Source organism: Megalobrama amblycephala, linkage group LG10 (assembly GCF_018812025.1).
Source record: "Megalobrama amblycephala isolate DHTTF-2021 linkage group LG10, ASM1881202v1, whole genome shotgun sequence".
Classification (NCBI taxonomy): Eukaryota; Metazoa; Chordata; class Actinopteri; order Cypriniformes; family Xenocyprididae; genus Megalobrama; species Megalobrama amblycephala.
Genome location: NC_063053.1, coordinates 20,949,836 through 20,973,035, shown reverse-complemented (window position 1 = coordinate 20,973,035; position 23,200 = coordinate 20,949,836). Strand labels below are relative to the sequence as shown.

The window sequence follows — 23,200 nt, the reverse complement described above, 5'->3', positions numbered from 1 at the left end:
TGACATGGGGGTGAATAAATTATAAGGAAATTTTAATTTGAAAATGAACTAATCCTTTAATTTCATGTTGAATTCGTCTGTGTTTATGTCAGAATGCCTTAGTAATGCATTATTTGGAAGATATTATTGCTCCTTTGAAATAGATTACTATTTCTGCATAAAAAAGTCCTCTGGACGTTTGGTGGCGCTGTAGCACTGATGGGATGTTGTGCCTTGTGTGTCAAAGCAGTTCCGGGATATTGCTCTCATTGAGCGGAATATTATTAGTTTTTTTTCCAATGCACAAAAATTATCTTCCTCTAGGGGGCGCTTGTGGGCTCAAAAAAGTATCTCATAATGGTTTTGTCCTACTGGGCACATTGTTAATGTAAAAACGGCATTCAAATAAATAAATTAATTTCAACGATTTATATCTGACATACTAATAAACATCCGCATAATCTATCTCGAAAAAAAAAAGAATACCGTGGCCTTAATCTGGAATAATCCTGATTTGGGCTGAGAAAAGTATCAGGTACCGCGCGCCAAGGCCGTCATCCTGCTATTTTAGCAGCATTCTTGACAATCATTTTCACCCAAATAATCACAATTACAACCTTTAATAACCACGAAAATGAAAATCCTCAGTGAAGACTTAAAACATGAGAATAATAGTTTTAAATAACCATACCAGGTCACTAAGCCCCGCCCGTCTGTGACAGCAGTATTCATGCTAAATTTCCATTCCTGACGCTGGCGATATTTCTTTGGGTTTTCTATGGATGCTCGTTATTATCAGAGGAACGCATGACCAAATCAAAAGAGAAACATTAGTTATTGTACTGAACGTGGAGCTGTATTTCCATTCCTGTGGCTGATAGCAGGTCACATTATTTTAAGCGGAGTTGATACTAAAACCGAATTTGGTGAGTCTTCATCAATAATATAGTAAATACAGAGCAAATAATAATAATAATAATACCAATATACCAGCCGGCCTCCTAATTTAATTAGGATATAATGAAGTGTAGTGATTTTATTTGGCTCTTAAAATAAATGTGAATGCAATGGGTGTTGATGCAAATATTGTTTTTCTTCCGCAACATCTCTTGGGTGGAAAGACAACTGGCTTTCATAGGATGTAGAACAGAGAGGAAAACATGCATAAGTTGTCAAGCAGGCAGTTTTGATATAGAATGTGCAGCCTGTATAGGTCCTGTGTTTACTGCATACTGTGTGGTTTTTAATACCCAGATTGAAATCCCAATTAGTCTTAAACATTTCTCTGACAGATTGGTGTATCAGCAGAGATGTCATTCCCTCCTCACCTGAACCAGATAGCCCAGTTACCCCCTGGCATTTCCCCCACACAGTTTGCTGGGTTTCCCTCCACTGTCCCTACAGGTAGGTCATGAAGATGAGAGAGATGTATATTCATATAGCCATATGGCGTCCTTAATCTTTATTTACTTATTTTTTCCTCAGCAAGTCCAATAATCCCAGTCCCTGTAGGAATGATGACTCCCTCTCCAGCGGTATGTACCAACACTGCTGAAATGTTTGCTTTGGTTTCCTGGGAATGAAAGTTTAGTCCAAATATCTGTTTTGAAAATTAACCCTGTTACCAGAATGAGAGATCATGTAGGGGTAACTTTTTCTTATATTTTGTAACTGTTATATTGTGTTGTATATGTCCTGTTTACTGCTATATATAAGAATTTTGGATACCCTGATGACTAATTTGCATATTAATTTTCCCTCCTCTTCTTTCATGTTTTACTTCTGGACTTTATTTTCATTTATTATTTGTCATTGATTATTTGTATTTCTACTTTTAAAATTGTTAATGATGTGATAAACAAACCATGCAGATGATGGTGAGGGGGTGGGGAGCAATGGTAATTTTTATGGCTGTGTATTTCATTTATTTTATTTTATTTATTTATGTTTATATACATTTTTTCTCTCTTAATTTTCTTGTTAATTATGATGAAAACAATGGAACATACTGTTGTTTCTAGTGCACTTACATATTTTACATTTTGCATGTATATTCCCAATAAATAAATCTTTAAAAGAAAGAAATTTGGATGTTATCTTATAGGCTACTCAGTTCACAGGTTCCAATTACAGGGAGACCATGTAGGATCTCATGGTGCAGTATGCTTACATTTTCAAATAATAAACAACAAGCCTGGTTCCATATTCAGTATGGATCTGTGAGCCAGGTATAGTCTGTTGTCTGTGAATTACTCGCTACTAATTGTTCCTAAAATGTATCACAGGTTTTGGTTCAAACTGCAGTGCCAGTGGTTCAGAAGCTGACTAAGGAGACCATTGCCACCCGTAACAAGGACCAAGAGGAAGGTATGGGAAGCAGCACAGGGCCAACCACCACAGTGTTTGTGGGAAACATCTCAGAAAAGGCCTCAGATATGTTGGTGCGGCAGTTGTTGGCGGTAAGTGTGGGTACTTTATTCACCAACTTTGTCTGCACAGTTATATTAAATATTTTAGACACCTTTAAATGGTTAGTTCACCCAAAATTGAAGATTCTGTCATTATGTAGTCACCCTCATGCTGTTCCAAACCCATAAGACTTTTGTTCATCTTTAAAACACAAATTAAGGTATTTTTTTATGAAATCAAAGACTTGTTATCCCTCCATTTAAAGTCCTATCACCCAAAACTTTGATGCTTCAAAAGTCTTTTATTCATTATTTAAGTCTTTAAAACTTTTATTCAAAAGACATAAAAGTAATCCATAAGAAACAAGAGGTTTAATACAAGTCTTCTGAAGAGACATGAGCTTTATATCATGAAAAGATTTAATTTATGCTTTCATTCGTATATAAACATTGATCAGTGCACATATATAGAGCATGTCAAACATGGAGGAATCTCAAACGTGCTTGCTTGATGCATGAGCAAAAACGTATGGGTTTGGGATGACAAGGGAAGGTAAATCATGACTGAATTTTCATTTTTGGGTGAACTATCCCTTTAAGTTAACACATCCATTACTTAACCTGATGTTATGTGTTATGTAGCTTTTAGCTCAGGATTTTTTCATAGTTTGCTTGTCCCAACATATTTTCTTCTCTTCTGCAGAAATGTGGTTTGGTCCTCAGCTGGAAAAGAGTTCAGGGGGCTTCTGGAAAACTGCAAGGTATAATAATCCTCAGTGCATAGCCTGTCAGTCTTTTCTTTTGTAGTCCACCATTGTCAACAAACATCTTATTGGTGAACTCTAGACAAGCCATGCCATTTTTTTTACAAACTTGGTTTTCAAATAGATTTTGACTGCTTTTGACCGTTATTTTTATAATTCTAAACAGGGGATTTCTTAGACAAGTATCCTCTGCTCTGCTTTTCTATCCTAGAAAAGAAAAAAGTAGTAATATGTTTAAAAAGATCAGACCTTTAGCTGTCATCTGTCAGACCTGGTGTTGTGAACTTATTATATTTTTACTTTGTTTGTAGCATTTGGTTTCTGTGAGTACAAAGAGCCAGAGTCCACGCTGAGAGCTCTCCGACTGCTTCATGAGCTGCAAGTTGGTGATAAGAAGTTACTTGTGAAGGTGGATGCAAAGACCAAAGCTCAGCTGGAGACTTGGAAAGCCAGTCAGAGGAGACGAAATGGGGTAAGATGGTCTCCAGGACTAACTGCTAAATCGATACAATACATACACCACCTTTCAAAAAGTTTGGGGTCAGTAATTTTACATTTTTTACTGTTTTTATTCCACAAGGGCACATTAAATTGATTAAAAGTAATGACATTTTTAATATTACAAAATATTTCAAATAAATGCTGTTATTTTGAACTTTCTATTCATCAAAGAATCATGAAAAAATGTATCACAGGTGCTAAAGAGGATCTTTTCGTCGACTGAGAAACCAAAGACTGTTACTGAGTTTTTGAAATGAGCGCATGCGTAAGAACAACCCCCCACCTTTCAAGGGAACGCCTCCCAAAACTCGTGCACGAGTATTGGAACACGAGTGTTTACCACCGGCATTCGCTCGCTGTGTCGTGTTAGTGTCATAATCTGCAGTTGTTACTCCTGTCTCCTGACAAAAACTTTGCATGCAGAGCCTGTGGAGTGTGGAAAGTTACTGGAGCGCGCAGCCGCGCACGTCTCTAACAAGGAACGTCACGGCAGTGATTGACAAGCCAGAGGGCCAATCGTTTACGCGATGATCGCGTAAACGATTGGCTGATGTTTTTAAGGCCCTACCTTGTGCACAGATGATGTATATTAATATTATTCCTTTCAGTGCACCTAATAAATAGTCTTTTATCAGTTAGTAAAGACAGTTTCAAGTAGTATTGCAAAAATGTATAAAACAAAACATCCTCTTTAGCACCTTTAAGCAGCTGTTCAACATTTGATAATACTAAAAAATGTTTCTTGTGCACCAAATCAGCATATTAGAATGATTTCTGAAGAATCATGTGACACTGAAGACTGATGTAATGTCTACTTTGCCATCACAGGAATAAATTACATTTTAACATGTATTAAAATAGAAAAGTGTTATTTTAAATTGTAATAATTGTAAAAACTTTATTTTTGATTAAGTAAATGCAGCTTTGGTGAGAATAAGAGACTTACTGACCCCAAACTTTTGAACGGCGGTGTACTAATTATATATATATATATATATATATATATATATATATATATATATATATATATATATATATATTATATATATATTATTTTTTTTATATATATATATATATATATATATATATATTTATATATATATATCTTTTATATATATATATATATATATATATATATATATATATATATATATATAATATATGGACAACCCCTTCTGCTGATACAAGTTTGTTGTGGTGCTCGGCTCGATCCACTTTCAACAGCGTTTTCAAAAATCACTTACTGCACCTTTAAACTTCAATAATGAATGCTCCTCACCTGCTTCATTGTTTGAAAGAGCCTTTGTGGATCATGTCAGTCTAAAGTTGTCCAGAGATTTTCCCTGTTTAGAGGAGTTTGTAAAAAGTGATCATATTTATCAGAAATGCATATCTCCTCTATACAGGCTACTCAGACTGGAGAAGAACCTAAAGACGAAGATGAGGAAGAGGTTCTGGACGAGGAGACGAAGCGGCGTGATCAGATGGTGAAGGGTGCCATAGACAGTCTGATACGGGAATACTCCAGCGAGCTGTCAGCTTCCTCACAGGATGCTGAAGCCCATCAACGCAAGAAACGTAAAGAGAAGAAGGAGGTATTTTGCTCTCACTATGTATATAACCACACTGACCTGGTAGGCCTGTCATAATGACATCACTGAAATACTGGGACATTTTGCAGAAAGTTTCACTTAAAAAAATATTTTGACATCATTTATTCACCCATATGTTGTTCCAATCCTATAACACTTACTTTCTCAAAAGTTACCATATGACTTAAAGGTGCTGAAGAACATGTTTTCAAAAGATGTAATATAAGTCTTAAGTGTCCCCTGAATGTGTCTGTGAAGTTTCAGCTCAAAATACTATTTATTAATTTTTTTTTAACTGCCTATCATTATAAATGCGCCGATTCAGGGTACGTGGCCCCTTTAAATCTCGTGCTCCATGCCCCAAGAGCTCGCGCTTGCCTTAAACACCATAAACAAAGTTCACACAGCTAATATAACTCTCAAAATGGATCTTTACAAAGTGTTCGTCATGCAACATTTACAAAGTGTTTGTCAGTCTAATCGCGTAAGTATAGTATTTATTTGGATGTTTACATTTGATTCTGAATGAGTTTGATAGTGCTCCGTGGCTAAAGCTAACATTACACACTGTTGGAGAGATTTATAAAGAATGAAGTTGTTTATGAATTATACAGACTGCAAGTGTTTAAAAATGAAAATAGCGATGGCTCTCTTGTCTCAGTGAATACAGTAAGAAACGATGGTAACTTTAACCACATTTAACAGTACATTAGCAACATGCTAACGAAACGTTTAGAAAGACAGTTTACAAATATCACTAAAAATATCATGATATCATGAATCATGTCAGTTATTATTGCCCCATCTGCCATTTTTCGCTATTGTCCTTGCTTGTTTACCTAGTCTGATGATTCAGCTGTGCACATCCAGACATTAATACTGCCTGCCCTTGTCTAATGCATTGAACATGGGCTGGCATATGCAAATATTGGGGGCGTACATATTAATGATCCCTGACTGTTACGTAACAGTCGGTGTTGTGTTGAGATTCGCCTGTTCTCGGAGGTCTTTTAAACAAATGAGATTTATGTAAGAAGGAGGAAACAATGGTGTTTGAGACTCACTGTATGTCATTTCCATGTACTGAACTCTTGTTATTCAACTATGCCAAGGTAAATTCAATTTTTGAATCTAGGGCACCTTTAAGAAGACTTGGAATATAGCACTTGGAATATAAGTCACATGGACTGTGTTTATGATTATTTTAAGGTGTTTATGGTCTTTTTTTAAAGGTTGAAAGTTCCATTCTCCCTTTATTATAATTGTATGGAAAAGATCAAATGGTAAATTATTAAGAATATTTCGTTTTTTGTTACATGGATGAAAGAAAGTCATATCTGTCTTGAACAACATGAGAGTAAATAAATGGTGACAACATTTTCATTTATGGTTGAATCTATCTGATCTTACTATAATATTTTTCCCCAGGATGATATAAATGCCATGGAGCTGGAGGATGACAAGCGAGACCTGATTTCCAGAGAGATTAGCAAATTCAGAGACACACACAAGGTAACACACTCCTTTTCTCCTCCTTTCTCTCTCTTCTTTTCTTAGCATAGTCTGTGGACTGAAGACGGCCACATCTAGACTACTCTAAACCCACATTATTATAGCTGAAACTACACCTGAATAGAGTAAATTCACACAAATAAATCTGTAGTATGACTTTGATATATCCTGCCCATTTTAGACAGCTGTGCTGGGCAATTTTCTAATCCAAAAAACATCATTATCACATTTATTAAAAATAATGCCACTTCTGTTGTGTTTTCCCCCCATCTAGCAGCATCTAAGCATAACAGCTAACAAAATGGAGGCTTAAAATTAGTTAGATGACAGCATTAGAAGCTGTTCTCTAGAATGGCTATAGAAATGATAGGGCAGAAGCCTCATAGATTGTTCCCAATCAGAAAAACAGTGGCAGCAGATGGGCAGGACCAGTTCAGGCTAGCTTTACCACACAAAAAGTGCATGATCGAACTGTAAACCTCCCTCTAAAGCTAATCTGTTCATTAAACCCCACCATTACGGTAGAGGTCATATGGTGACTAAAGCAAGATGAATCTCAGAGCTTTGGAAAAAGTTGCTGGAATAGAGGATGTAAGTATGAGCCTCCTTTTCTATTCTTCATATCTTGGGCGCCCCCTTCTGGAGGATCCACAAAGGCGCAACTGGCTCTGGGCCTCAGAAATGCTGCACTGAGGATGCTGTAGTGTTGAAATGACCCACTGAAATGTAACACACTTTCATATCTTGACCTCAGGAGACACAGTAATCCTGAATGCATGTGTGTGTTCAGCGGAAATTGTTCGATAAATCATATTTTTGGAAGGTGTTGTGTGGGCAGAGCTCAGTGAACCTTTGTGAGTCCTCTGTGTAAAAGCGTGGTTTTGGTGAGAAATGCAGTACTGAATAACCACTGCAGTATTTTTCACTGCAGTCCGAGGGGGGCGCCATTTCACAGCACGCACAAAGCTGAAGATTGCTCAGGTAAGATTGTCATATTTTTGTCTTGTTTTATTCCCTCTTTCTTTCTGTTTCTGTCTATTGCTTATGTGTGCTTTTCTGTTGTTACATTACATTTGATACAGTGATACATTACAACTGATACATTATTAGATTGAATTTGCCTATATTTGTGTATTTAAAACAATTGTATCACAAGTTTCCTTGATCTTTGAGATAAAAGCTCATTGTATGGTGGAAACAGAATGATTAAAAACATCTCTAATGTTTTAACAATGAATTCTGGTTTTACAAAGAGACTTATTGAAAATAGGGGCAGTTAAAAACTATATTGAACATGACAACAAACCTGTAACTTAATAAGTTCAGCAAAACATGTGAAGAGGGCCTTTGAATAGGAGTCCGAAGGGTCAGTTAGAGGGTAGAAAGTGGGCATGAACAGATTATTTTTTTTTAGCAAAAAACTTGTTTAACATTTTAAGTGGAACAAAATCTATAATAAAAAGTATGGTCTGTAAACACCTTAAAGGGATAGTAATTTGATGTTTATCTGCTTACCCCCAGGGCATCCAAGATGTAGGTGACTTTGTTTCTTCAGTAGAACACAAATGATGATTTTTAACTCCAACCGCTGCCGTCTGTCAGTCAAATAATGCATGTGAATGGGAACTCTATCAATAAGAGTCGAAAAAACTTGCATAGACAAATCCAAATTAAACCCTTGGCTCGTGACGACCTAAGACACGAAACAATTGGTTTGTGCGAGAAACCAAACCGTATTTATATCATTTTTTAAAACACCACTATGTCCAACTGCGTTCAGCACTCGCTTAGTGAGGTCTTATCGCGCTCTGACAACGGCAGTGATGTCTAGCGCACTCATTGAAGTCTATGCGCGAGACATCACTGCCATTGTCAGAGCGCGATAAGACCTCACCAACCGAGTGCTGAACGCAGTTGGACATAGTGGTGTATTAGAGGTAAAAAATGATATAAATACTGTTCGGTTTCTCACACAAACTGATCATTTTGTGTCTTAGGACATCAATGTGTCGTCACGAGCCGCAGGGTTTAATTTGGATTTGTCTGTGCATGTTTTTTTTTTTTTTTTTTTACTCTCATAGATTTTGTTACCATTGATATGCATTATACGACTGACAGACTGCAACGGTTGCAGTTAAAAATCATCATTTGTGTTCTACTGAAGAAACAAAGTGACCTACATCTTGGATGTGCTGGGGGTAAGCAGATAAACATCAAATTTTCATTTTTGGGTGAACTATCCCTTTAAATTAAGAGATATAAAAAAGATAAAATAAAAGGTATTGTCTCAACCCATTTTCATTGTGTTTATTCAGAGGTAAGTTGACCAAAATGTAACTGCTGGCTCATTAAAATTCAGTGAAAGGAAAGTAATATCCATACAATCCCACTTCTTTAGTTCTCATCTTTTCATTTCTCTCTGTTTCTCCTTGCATTTCCTCTTTTCTCAGCGTTCACCATTCAGAGCAGAGAGTTGCTCTCCACAGCAGTCATTCAGATCTCCTCTATTGTCACAGCTATTTAAAACATCTAGTTTTACTGTAGCCTCTCTCTCTGGATGGTCAGCGTCTGTTTTTGTGTTTATTTGTTTATATTTGTTGGTCGACTAAGGCCTGAGGGACAACAGAAGACGACCCTTGGGTGAGACTCCACCTCTCTGATTTCATTCATTTTTCCAAAGTGAATATATTTGGATGATACGGTGTATTACAGATTTCTGCAAAACTGATTCAAGAATAAATCAGTGAATGGAAATAGTGGATTTTTGCAGCAGTGTTTATTGTTACACTATGAGAGAAATACACAGGGTTTGTAGAGATTAAGAATGTGCCAGGTCAATACTAACATTAAAAAGTGTAATAATAATACAAGTCAAATCGGTACCCAAGGGCTGTCTGACTGACAGGTGCGTATATCTGTGTGTGAACGGTCAGTTCTTGGTCAAAATGGACGTTCTGGAGAGGTATTCGTTAAAAGGGTCAGTTTGTCTTATATGAATGGACAAAAATATCTTTGCGGTGTAAGTGCAGCCAAATAGATGTTGCTGTTTATTATGTTTTTAATATTAATCAAACACTTCTGTTTACTCTAATAATTAAGCTAAAAAAGCTTTATTTTAATTTAATATTTATATCAATATTTTTACTGTTTAAATAAATGTGCGTAAAGTGTGCATATATGTATGTTTGTATATAAATGTAATGTATGTATACACTACCGTTTAAATGTTTTGGGTCAGCAAGATTTGTATTCATTATTAAATTTTCTAAAGAAATGTATTCTTTTATTCAGCAACAATGTATAAAATTTATCAAAAGTGAAAGTAAAGACATTTATGATGTTCCAAAAAAATCCCATTTCAATTTTTTTTATGAACTTTGTTCATCAAATAATCCTGAAAAAAAAAGTCATGGTTTCCACAAAAATATTGCACAATTGTTTTTAACTGATGATGATAGGAAATATTTCTGAGCACCAAATCAGCATATTAGAATGATTTCTGAAGGATCATGTGACACTGAAGACTGGAGTAATGGTGCTGAAAATTCAGCTTTGCCATCACAGGAACAAATTACATTTTAAAAGATATTAGAATAGAATTTTTTACATATCACAGTTTTAAAATAAATGCAGCCTTGGAGAGCATAAAATACTTTTTTTCAAACACATGAAAAAAATCTTACTGACCGGAAACTTTTGAATGTTGTGTATTTATAAAGCATATTAGTTTTTGCTGTGGTAATGAAATTGATATTGATAATTCAACTCTTATTGGTACTTATTTACAGAAATGGTATCGCAGCAATCCTGGGAGGGAGAATGCTTAAATATATTTTTGTGTATGTGAACTGACCCATCTTTCCTCCTTAAGGCCTAGTTTTAATGTAATTTTTGGCAATAAAGCAATCTCTGACCGCAGAGTGAAAATTCTGCCACAGGCAACGGTGAAATCTTTTTAGGTCAATCAGAGAGAAAGTATCTTTAGTTTAGTGTGGTCTGTTTAAATGCGATCAATATTATTACTCTATTTTAAATATTTCAGATGTTATAATAATAGGATCATATTTTCATCTAATCATGTAGGATGATATTTTTACTGAAGTATCCAATATAATGTAGAATGAGACTTTATATATGAAACTTTATATGGGAGAGGAATACAGTGTATGTGTCTGTTTGAGATTTTCATCACACTGAGACACTGGCTTCATTATTTTAAATTCTGTTTCCAGGGAGATTCTGGAACTTTGCTCTTGTTCTATATGTGTTCTCACACTTACATGAACTAATCTCTCTCTTTCCCCACCGGAACCCTGCAGAAACTAGAGGAGGAGAAGGAGAGAGAAAAACAGCAGATTGAGAAAGAGAGGAAAGAAAGAGATAAAGAGAGGGAGCGAGAGAAAGAGCGACGTGAACGAGAGAGAGAGAAGGAGCGGGAGAGAGAGCGACAGAAGGAGAGAGAAAAGGAGCGAGAGAGAGAGCGAGACCGCGAACGTGAAAGAACAAAGGAGAAAGAGCGGGAGAAAGAGAGAAGTCGTGATCGCAGTAAAGACAGAAGCAGATCAAGGTGTGTATTACTATATAGTCTTTACAAACATCCTATTTGAACTTTGACTGACACGTTACTTAATAAAGGTGTGCAAAGTATGACAGTGCACGATTTTTAAAAAATTTTATTTAGACATTTCCCATATTCCATTTCACTCTTAAATACATCACATTACTTACTATGCAGCGAAATCCCATTCCATGTTATTTTAAAAGACATCATGAAATCGCCTCAGGTTTTGACTGTAACCATGGTTCCCTGAGAAGGGAACGAGATGCTGCGTTTTGGGATGCTATGGGAAAGCTCCTGTGTGATTGCGTCTGAAGCACATGTCCAACTAACTCCAATGTCAATGTCACCCCGTGACGTGTGACTGCATACCACGGAAGCTATAAAGCAGTGGTCTCAAACTGCCGGCCCGCAGCCATTTAGTAAGGTGACTACTATCACTACCTCAATCACACGTGAGCACACAGGTCTTTAGCATCTTTACACTCTCACCGTCCTTCTCAGGTGTACGCTGGTCCGACACAGGATCATTAATACTAACTCAGAGTATTACAGCCTCACCCCGAGGGAGACTCTACAGTCTTCTAACACTATCACTGTCTCTGCTGTGGTCTTTTGAGGGTAGAATCTTTAGTACTTCTATTCCTCTGCTGTGCAGCATACAGGGAGTGCAGAATTATTAGGCAAGTTGATTTTCTGATCATATTTTTTTCCCAAGCACATTTTACCAATTCCAATCCACATCAATCTTAATAACTACTATTAATATTGTTTTTAATCATTTATAAGTGATATATAATTGTTCATGAAGGCTGGAAATGAAAAATGCCTTATATTCAGGTGTGCAGAATTATTAGGCAAGTTTTCTTTTACAGGCAAAATGAGCCAAAAAAGAGATTTAACTCAGACTGAAAAGTCAAAAATTATTAAATACTCATGAGAAGGACGCAATACTAATGCAATACTAGAAATTGCAAAGTTAAAGCATGACCAAGGGACAGCAAAATGCTCATTGGGTCAGTGGGGTCAGACAAAAACAGGTGGAAAAGAAAAGACACGTTAAATGCAAAATAATTAAGAATTATGTGTGAAACCATCAGGAACCCTTTAGTCTCCAGCGCCACCATTTTCCAGAACTGCAACCTACCTGGAGTCTCCAGAAGTGCAAGGTCTCAGGATCTCAGAGACTTAGGTTAGCTAAAGAATCCTAAAAAATGACCCGCACTTGATAAGAATCACAAGCTGAAGTGTTATAAAATACATGAAGACTGGGTTTTTATAGGCCTTATAAACCGACAGCTTGAGAGTGACTCCTGAAGGACCAGCACCACATCCTCTTGTACCACTGTTTGAAGAATTTATCTTCCAGAATCTGGCAGTAAGTTTTGGAAGATCATTTTTAGTCCATCTCTGCAAGACAGACATTTCAGGATAAGAGATGGACTAAAAGTGAACTCAAACACCTTACTGCCAGATTCTGGATAAATTCTTCAAACAGTGGTACAAGAGGATGTGGTGCTGGTCCATCAGGAGTCATTCTCAAGCTGTCTGTCTATAAGCCCTATTAAAACCCAGTCTTCATGTATTTTATAACACTTCAGCTTGTGATTCTTATCAAGTGCAGGTCATTTTTTAGGATTCTTTAGCTAACCTAAGTCTCTGAGATCCTAACACCTTGCACTTCTGGAGACTCCAGGTAGGTTGCAGCTCTGGAAAATGGTGGCGCTGGAGACTAAAGGGTTCCTGATGGTTTCACACTTAATTCTTCACCTTAATTCTTAATTATTTTGCAGTTAACATGTGTCTTTTCTTTTCCACCTGTTTTTGTCTGACCCCGCTGACCCAATGAGCATTTTGCTGTCCCTTGGTCATGCTTTAACTTTGCAATTTCTAGTATTGCATTAGTATTGCGTCCTTCTCATGAGTATTTAATCATTTTTGACTTTTCAGTCTGAGTTAAATCTCTTTTTTGGCTCATTTTGCCTGTAAAAGAAAACTTGCCTAATAATTCTGCACACCTGAATATAAGGCATTTTTCATTTCCAGCCTTCATGAACAATTATATATCACTTATAAATGATTAAAAACAATATTAATAGTAGTTATTAAGATTGATGTGGATTGGAATTGGTAAAATGTGCTTGGGAAAAAAATATGATCAGAAAATCAACTTGCCTAATAATTCTGCACTCCCTGTATACCTGACACGACTTCCAAGTTGCTCTTTGCAGAAATTAAGTTTTATTTACGGCCGGGAGATCACTGGTCAAAACAGCCGAGTGAGTCTCTGATCAGAAAGACACATACAGTTTATAATGATCTGAGCTAATCATGTGACTGTTAGTTCTACTGTGTTAAGTAAGTTTACATGATCTTTGAACTGAGCATCCTTAGTCTGCATTTTCTGTACATTTCATGTTGACATAAAATATTCCTATCACACTATGCAACCATGAACTGTGCTCTCCACGATGACGAGGAAGTTTCAGCAAAAAGAAAAAAAAATTGATTTCTAGTCCTTGCATGAGCTCTACTACTAGATATATTTATGGAGATGAGAAATAAAAACCCGCCCTGTACAGCTATGATCAGCTGTTTGGCTGAGCTTTTGATGTTGTTATGGAAAGGCCGAAGCTCAACGGTTGGTCCTTGTCACATGACCTGCGGTGCGCTTGCAGCATTCTGAAAAGTTGAGATGTTTTCATCTCGCCACGGCATAGGCGTGCCTAGTAAAACGAGCGTGCCGTGTTGCTTCTATTATGAGCATGCTTGCCTAAATTACAGTAAAAGCACTCGTGCACGTTGCGAGCGTTGAATTAAACACCAAACATGCTACCGACAAATGTTACCGATGCTCAAACAGCATCTTGGACAAATGTGGCTCAACTGTGTGAGCAGAAGCGCTGCCAGGTGTCTGGCAAGAAATAGTATAGTGTATAAATGTATTCAGGGATTGCATTTGTTCAGTACAGTGTTGTTCAGTGCAAGATTTTGATGTTATTTAAGCTAAAATAAAGGGAAAATATTTGCTCTAACTGTTAAAAACTAATGCTGTATGTAACAATGATAGAGACACAGCTGTTTAAATTTTTTTTTTAGTATGGCAAAAATATTTTAGTCAATGAAATTTGAAGTAAATGAGAAATAATGCAAAGGAGAGTAAATTTTCAGAAATTTTACGCATTCTTGTGCTTGAATGTTAAAATGGCCCTCCTATGAGGTGTCAATCACAGCAATGGCCCCCAGCCAATTTGAGTCTGATACCCCTATTATAAAAGGTACCCAGAACACAACAGCGTGAGCTTCTGATTGGCTGACACAAGTCCCTCATAGGCATGCAGGAAGTATGGTAAGGCGAAGCAGCATCTCGTTCCCTTTTTGGGGAACTATGGTTACAGTCAGAACTTGAGGCGTTCCCTTTCGAGGGAAGTCTACGCTGTGCCATACTGATGAAATGCCTCTCCTAGTGTGAATCACATGACCACAGCTTAGGACGAAAGCACTTGAGACCATGGTGTAGAGTTCAGATCCAGGGTATAGAATCTGCTGAATGTGTGCAGAAAGGACCAGCCCTCCACATTACACACTTCTTGGAGGGAAACTCCTGATAGAAGAGCCTTTGATGCTGCCATACTTCTGGAGGAATGGGCCCTCACAGCCAGAGGCGAAGGAAGGTCACGCGCCTTGTAGGCAGTAGAGATGGCCTCAACTATCCACTTGCTTGGATGTCCATTTGCAATGTCTGCTTGGAAGCTGGGGAACCCCGTCTTGGTGAAAGCATACCAGCAGTTGTTCAGTCTGAGCAGTCAGACTGCTGAGTGGACGTAACACTCAAAGGCCCTAACGGGGCAAAGTAAGTTTAGCTTCTCTTGGTCCGCCGACATGAATGGTGAAAAGTTAAATGCCTGCAAGTTTAAAGGATGTGCTACATTAGTAGGAACTTTCGGCACATTGCCCAGTCTAGAGTGAAGGATTGCTTTGACCCCACCGGGAGCAAATTCTAGGCAGGGGGAGGCAACTGACAGGGCCTGCAGATCTAGTAATAGTAAGTAATAGTAAGCAGGAGAGCCATCTTATGTGATAGGAACTTTTCTGGAACCGAGTCAATAGGTTCAAAGGGTGCCAGGGATAACCCTTCTAGAACTCACATGATAAGCAAGCCACGAAGGAAAGGAGTTACAAGATAGTGTCTCCCCGAAGACCCATTGCCTAACAGTGCATGGTAAGCAGCTATGGCTGGCACGTAAACCTTAAAGGGATAGTTCACCCAAGAATTAAAATTCTGTCATCTTTTACTCACCCTCAAGTTGTTCCAAACCTGTATACATTTCTTTGTTCTGCTGTACACAAAGGAAGATATTTGGAAGAATGTTTGTAACCAAGCAGATCTCACCCCCCCCATTGACTACCATAATATTTTTTCCCCCTACTATGGTAGTCAATAGGGGACGTGAAGGGGGATAGACCGGCAAAAAACGATCCTGAAGAAACTCCAGCACTGAATCAACTGGGCAGTTAACTGGGTCCAACTGGTGGGTCTAAGATGGAAGACTCTTTATTTCAGGGCATAAAGTTTTCTCATGAAGGGAACTCTAGAGATCAGGATAGTCTCAACAACCTAGTTTGAGAGACCAGCGTTTATGAGTTGATTTCCCTCGGGGCCAGGCCCGCAGTTTCCACTTCTTCTGCGACAGAAGGTCCCTCCTAATTGGAATCTCGTAAGGGAGCCGTCCAGGAGAGATAGGAGGTCCGAGAACCAAACTCGGGCCAGCCAGAATGGGCTACTAGCAGTAGACAAACCCCGTCTTGGTGAACATGCTCTAGAACTCCTGGGAGCAGAGCAATCAGGGGAAAATGTGTACAGACGTAGCTTCGGCATCCAACCCCAGTGGTCTCTTCAACCCTGGGCATCGCCCATAGCCATGCTTATTCAGTTCCATGATCATGGAATAATTTGAAACCATTGGAACTAAAAAGCCTAGTAGAAAACGGCTTATTCCAGGTCCTTGACACCTCAGTGTGGATGTCCAGAAAGAACGGAAGGCCCCGATGTGGAGGCTTTGTTTTGCTGGACAGGAAGCATTTGTCTAGCTTACTTTTTCAACGAACCTCCTGCTTTTCGGCCGGGCAGTCAATGATTAACTTGGCTACGACACGAGTCCGAACCTCAACTAGCTCATCGTATGCAGGGGAGAGAGATGGCAACTCCTCAAACTCCATTGCTTTGATGCTGAAGATATCCACCTCCTCAGAGCTAGATAATGCCAACATCGGGCCTTTACTCTGGGTGGAAGAAACCGCGGAGCGTCCTTCCAGGTCCCGAGTAAAGGCACTGGAGCCCGCAGGTGACAGCTGAGAAAGTGACAGGCCCGTCTCAATTTGCTCTGCAAGCTTCATTTGGGACCTCTATGATCTGACCCGCTGTGCTGCCTTGGCAGACACCGACCCGAACCACGAGGGAAGCGAGCCCACAAACTTAACTGCTTAGTCACCATATTTTTTTTCTAATATTGTATACTATTTCATGTCTATCCATGTCAAAGAGGTTGTTTGTTTGCTAGTGTACTCCTAAAAGTTCAGATATCAGAAATATACACATTAAAATGTATAATCTTTATTCTTCTTCTGTGAAATCAGAAGTGAACAAACCAAAATAATTGTTGATTTGTTCATTTATTTGTGTAGCACCTTTCAAGCAGTGATTCTCGTAGTGCTTCACATGACAGAATATATAGAAAAAAATTAGAGTATAAAATACCTGCTTATATTTGTCGTATTTGTAAAACCATGAAATATTTTAAAGAATAGAGTACGTTTTTTTTTCTAGAAGTTGTTTTTCAAGAGTTCCATCTAAAAGCTTTGTCTAAAATCTTTCTGTATATCCTTGTGTAAGTGTTGTTTATCTTCTGTAAGTAGTGTAATTGCTAGTTTCTAATGTACAGAATAAATGTTGTGTGTGGGCGCATTTTTGTTTTGAAGGGAGAAGAGTCGAGAAGAGAAGAAAAGGGAGCGAGAGGAAGATGAGGAGGAGGCATACGAACGACGGAGGTTGGAGAGGAAACTACGTGAAAAGGAGGCAGCCTATCAGGAGGTTTGAAATCTTTATTTTACTAGAAGACTATAAAGGAACATCAGGGGAAACAACATGATTTATGTGCTCTTTACAAATTAAGAATTTTATATACTTTAAATGGTCATGTTAAAATAAATTATTAGGTTTTGGGCCCATAAAAGTGCAGAAAAGCTGGTGAGACAAAATCTGTGCCGTTTCCAGCTTCTGTTACTTCTTCTGTCTCTGGAGCTCTGTAGTGTCCTGCTTCTAGATCATCTGACCTCCTTTATTCTCAAATGCCAAACAGGACAAACAGAATTGTGCTTGAAACCGAGCACAGTAAAATACTGTGATGTTTGTCTTTCACAGCGCCTGAAGAACTGGGAGATCAGAGAGAGGAAAAAAGCAAGGGATTACAGTAAAGAAACAGAGAGAGAGGAAGAAAGACAGAGAGAGATGGTAAGAATAAATGGATAAAACCATTAGTTATCAGAATGTTTTTATATACATGATGATTCAAGTAGAACATTATTATCTAGTTTTTTTTTGTTCTCTTCTCAGTCAGATAAACCATCATTTTATCCAATCAGTCATTCTAGCTAAATAGATTTAAATTGTTTAGATTATTCAATATTACTTTTTGCATTATTTAAAAATAAACAAGGCATGTTTTCCATACTTTTTTAAAATAGATACATAAATGAGCTCAAGGAAAATATTTAAATTATGTTCATGCATTATTTATATGCACCAATTTAAATTGGTGCATATAAAAATTGCAAAGCTGAATTTTCAGCACCATTACTCCAGTCTTCAGTGTCACATGATCCTTCAATTATCATTCTAATATGCTTATTTGGTGCTCAAGAAATATTTCTTCTTATCAATGTTAAAAACATTGTTTATTCAGAATTTTTTGATGTATATAAAGTCCAAAAGAACAGTTATAAAATATATATTTTTTTCATTAATAAGTAAATTCTTTACTGTCTGCAATGTTTTAAACAGTGGTCATATTTTTACTAAAACATTTTTTGCCATAATTTGTCTGAACAATGTCATGTTTTTGAGTCATAGTACAAGGAGTAAATTAGTCTAATAACTGTAGTTAAAAATTATGTAAGTAAAGCTTTGTTTTTTTTCCTTTAGACTAAAGAAGCCAAGCGCCTGAAAGAGTTCCTGGAGGATTATGACGATGACAGAGATGATCCTAAATACTACAGGTACAAACCTACAGAAATGATGGTATTGCTGCTCTGTTGCATGTCAGGGTAATTGAATAACAGTACTGCAATTTTTAAGGTTTGTAAGATTACACAAAAAGTGTGAAAATATTATTGAAACATAATTATTTTACATTTTAGGTGACTAGTTGGAGAAAAACCCATATATTGTGTTCTTGTTCAATTACGTCTGTCACCCTGTCTGTTTTACTTGTCTTGCTCTCTCTTTGTCTCTCTCAGGGGCAGTGCATTGCAGAAGCGATTGAGAGATAGGGAGAAAGAGCTGGAATTAGATGAAAGAGATCGAAAAAGAGAGAAAGATGAGTTAGAGGAGATCAGACAGAGACTCCTAGCAGAAGGACACCCAGATCCTGATGCTGAACTTCAGAGGGTACATATGTGTGTACGTTTTTATGTCTGCATTTATCTGTGTGTGTGTGTAACTGTGTGTTTTTTGCCTTAAAGATAGAGCAGGAGGCCGAGAAGCAGCGGCAGCCGCCTCTAAATCAAGAGCAGAGTGAGGAGGTGCTGCACGTCTCCCGTGAGGAGCATCAGAGAAAAGAAGGTGTGGAGAAAGAGGCGTACTCCTCAGACAATAACATCACCGACCAAGAGGAAGATGAAGAGGATGATGATGATGATGATGATGATGACCGAGAGGTTAAGCCATGCCTGAAGCCCACACTTAGACCTGTTACTACGGCACCCTCTGTCTCTTCAGCCAGTGGGAATGCCACACCCCTCTCACCCAGCAGCGAATCACCTCGCGGCATCATCGCTCCGAATGAGAACTCTTCACATGAGGTCCCGCCCACAGAGGAGCTCAGGCCTAAAATAGGCCTCAGTCTCAAACTAGGTCTCTGTGTTATTAAAATGACTGTCACAACAACATTTAAGCCGATGTACAATACTGTTCAAAAGTTTGGCTCAGTAAGATTTTTTTATTTATTTATTTTTTTATAAATCTTTTAGAAAGAACTCTCTTATGCTTACCAAAGCTGATTTTTTTTTTTTTTTATTAAAAATAGTCAAAATGGTAATATTTGAAAATTATTACAGTTTAAAAGAACTGTTTTCTGTTTTAATATATATTTTTTAAATATTTAAAATGTATTGATTTGATGCAAAGCTGAATTTTCAGTATCATTACTCCAGTCTTCAGTGTCACATGATCCTTCAGAAATTATTCTAATAGGCTGATTTGATGCTCTAGAAATTGTCTTATTATTAAATATGTTGAAAACAGCTGTGCTGCTTAATATTTTTGTGGAAACCATGATGCATTTTTCCAGGTTTCTTTGATCAATAGAAAGCTTAAAAGCACAGCATTTTTAAATAGAAATATTTTGTAACATTATCAATGTCTTTACTGTCTCTTTTTATCAATCTAATTTGTCCTTTCTGAATAAAAGTATTAATTTATATAAGACAAATACTGACCCCAATCTTTTGAACGGTATTTTAAATTAAGATTGTGAAAACTTCAGCAGTTACTTCAGCCTGAACCACTTAGCAACTTGATTCAAACTTCGTTTTTTTAGTTAATTTTACCCTTATATGTGATGCATTTATTTTTTTAAACTTCTGGTTTACATTGATACAATGTTTAACATTCAACATCTAACTGACAGGTGATGTCATCCAAGTATTTACATACTAAATTGCAGTTGGTCTTTTGTTTTACATTTACATACTGAATTGTGATTGGTCTTGTCTTGTCTTGTTTTCGAATCCATTCAGCCGATCTCCAGGTCTGGCGGTACCACTTTTAGCATAGCTTAGCATAGTTCATTGAATCTGATTAGACCGTTAGCATCTTGCTCAAAAATGACCAAAGAGTTTCAATATTTTTCTATATATATATATATATATTTTTTTTTTTTGTGAGAGACGCTGCATAATATCATTGCTCCTGCTGCACCCATGGTACGACAGCAAAGTTCCTTGATTATTACGCCGGAATGAGAGTATAGCTCCTAGCCATATCGGCCTAGAAAATCACAACTTTTCATTTTCCGTCGGTCTTAGTACACGATGTAACTACAGAAGAGTCAAGTTTTAAATTGGAAAAATATTGAAACTCTTTGGTCATTTTTGAGTGAGATGCTAACGGTCTAATCAGATTCAATGAACTATGCTAAGCTATGCTAAAAGTGGTACCGCCAGACCCGGAGATCGGCTGAATGGATTTCGAAAACGGTAAAACTTTTTAACTCTAGGGGAGTTGGAAAATGAGCCTATTTTCAAAAAAAGTGGAGTGTTCCTTTAAATCACAAAAGTTTTTCTTCTCCTTCACATTAAATTGCTTCTTGTCTCTCAGGTGCTGCAGGAAGTCCTAAAATGCCGCAGGCAGTAAGACGAAAGGCTCTTGCCGTGGTGGACAGCGTCTTTAATAAGTTTGATGATGAGGAGACAGAGGAAGCACCCAAGAAGAGGAAGCTGGTACCTCTCGATTACAGTGAGGATGAGAGGGGAGGCCTTAGCCTAGATGGAGCAGAGGTCACGGGGTCACGGCCTGGTGTAAACACAGAAGAGAAACGAAAACATATCAAGAGTCTGATTGAGAAAATTCCCACAGTCAAACAAGAGCTGTTTAATTATCCACTGGACTGGAACATGGTGGACACGGTGAGAGAAAAAGCTATTAGACAAGCCATTAGAGTGACTGCTTTAAACTGCAGTTTATTTGTTTAATGTGCCCTGTAATTACTCAGCCTAGATATTGAACTGTGTGTTTTTGTAGACATGAATGCAATATATCGATGACTCTTTTTCCCACACAGACATTGATGGACAGGAGGATCCGCCCCTGGATCAATAAGAAAATCATAGAATACATCGGAGAGGAGGAAGCCACACTAGTCGACTTTGTCTGTTCTAAGGTATGTTTGTGTCTCTATCTGGGTGGATATGTTGTCTGTTCTCCTTTCTTGGCATCAGTTTGTTTTTTGTCTTGTTGCAGGTCATGGCTCACAGCACACCAGAGGGAATTCTGGATGATGTTGCCATGGTAAATAGCGCATGGAAAAGTGTCTACACACACACACACACACACACACACACACACACACACACACACACACACACACACACACACCTAATAAATATTATTTGGTGAATCTCACAGAGCTTGTAAAGTCAGTAAATTTAAATGTCAGTATCATATTTCTCCCCAATTCTATTGTATATAGTAGAACCATTAAGGGTTTTTTTGCACTGTAAAATTATTTTCATGACAATTAAGCACATTTATCATTCCCACAGTGTGAAAAATCTTATTGAATCCCATCAAATTATTATTGTTCTCATATCAGTAATGCATAAAAAAATCTATAATTTACAATTATTTAAATGAAATCAGATTTTTATAGTTTTTTATAGTAATACAGTTAATATTACGATTGCAGTAATGATGAGAACTAAAGAGAATAATGGGAAATGTTTCATGTCACAATGTAATAAATCTTAATCGTTCTAAAATAGCCTATATTTTATAAAAAAACACTAGTAACACTTTATTGCAGTGTCCATGTTTTCAATCAGAGCCCGAAAAAGAAAGCATAGTACATGTAGTTCATTAATATTACTCAGAAATATTAATAAGTAGCAAATTTGTGAATACACATGAACACATTTTTTTCTTTAAATTTTGGCTTGAATTGTGACTTGGACATGTTTTTGTGGCATTCATCCTTTTACTGTTTGGATAATCGGAGATGTATTTCCTACAGGTACTGGATGAAGAAGCGGAAGTGTTTATAGTGAAAATGTGGAGACTTCTCATCTACGAAACCGAAGCCAAGAAAATCGGCCTGGTAAAATAACATGAACTGAGAGAGAGAAACAAGCAGGAGAGGGTGAAGTTAACCTGGCTTCTTCTGCTTTTAGAGCCTTTAAATTAAAGTATGGTGGATGAACGCCACAGACTGATGCACTTCAACTCTTCCTATATACTCCAGAGGATTAACTGCACAGCTACTGGTGTGTGTGTGTGTGTGTGTGTGTGTGTGTGTGTGTGTGTGCGTGTGTGCATGTGTACACTGGTATGAGGTTGTGTGTGTGTGTGTGTGTGTGTGTGTGTATAACAGGCATGTGCCAGTTGGTCTGAATGCATTGCCAAAACTGTGTAAAAGTTAAAAGCTTATTTCATGCCCAGATTAAACGGGGAATCTAGTTTGGCTGGCTGTTTTCCATTTGACTTAGTTGTAGGTTTTATTTAACTCTCTCAAGTCTCAATTGTAGCTCAGCCAAGTTCAATCAGCTTACGTTTTTTTCTCCTTTTATTATTTGAGTGAACTCAGTTGGATTTTACTGTCTACCTGCCTCATTACAGAAAAGTATGATAATTTTTGTCTGTGTGTGTGCTGTATCAACAAAAAGTAATGTTTAAATAGGGATTAAATATCTCATTGTAAACAAGCTGAATGAAGCCATACCTGTGGAGATGTGAGATTTTCTCCAAGTTTGTCTGGTTTTGCAGCAGTGGTTTTGAATGTGGTGTATTTTGCACATACCAGCCCATTTGAAGGTTTGTTTCCATGGTGATTGCTTTGACTTTGAAATATTAAAATGTTTGATTTTCTAGACTGGAACCAGTCAGTACTTTTTGCT

General features: G+C 37.4%; 1 protein-coding gene across 1 annotated transcript; it reads left to right on the top strand.

The window, feature by feature from the left end:
- The first annotated feature begins 569 nt into the window (after nucleotides 1-569).
- Nucleotides 570-23,181, top strand: rbm25a (RNA binding motif protein 25a). The gene is made up of 18 exons (XM_048205352.1): nucleotides 570-905; nucleotides 1,272-1,383; nucleotides 1,465-1,514; nucleotides 2,265-2,438; nucleotides 3,091-3,148; nucleotides 3,463-3,623; nucleotides 5,059-5,247; nucleotides 6,673-6,756; nucleotides 11,076-11,323; nucleotides 17,294-17,405; nucleotides 17,736-17,825; nucleotides 18,516-18,589; nucleotides 18,830-18,980; nucleotides 19,055-19,445; nucleotides 20,910-21,217; nucleotides 21,373-21,471; nucleotides 21,552-21,599; nucleotides 22,321-23,181. Exons 2-18 carry the CDS (start codon nucleotides 1,290-1,292, stop codon nucleotides 22,411-22,413), a joined length of 2,424 nt encoding a protein of 807 aa, XP_048061309.1. The 5' UTR covers nucleotides 570-905; nucleotides 1,272-1,289; the 3' UTR covers nucleotides 22,414-23,181.
- The last annotated feature ends 19 nt before the right edge of the window (nucleotides 23,182-23,200 follow it).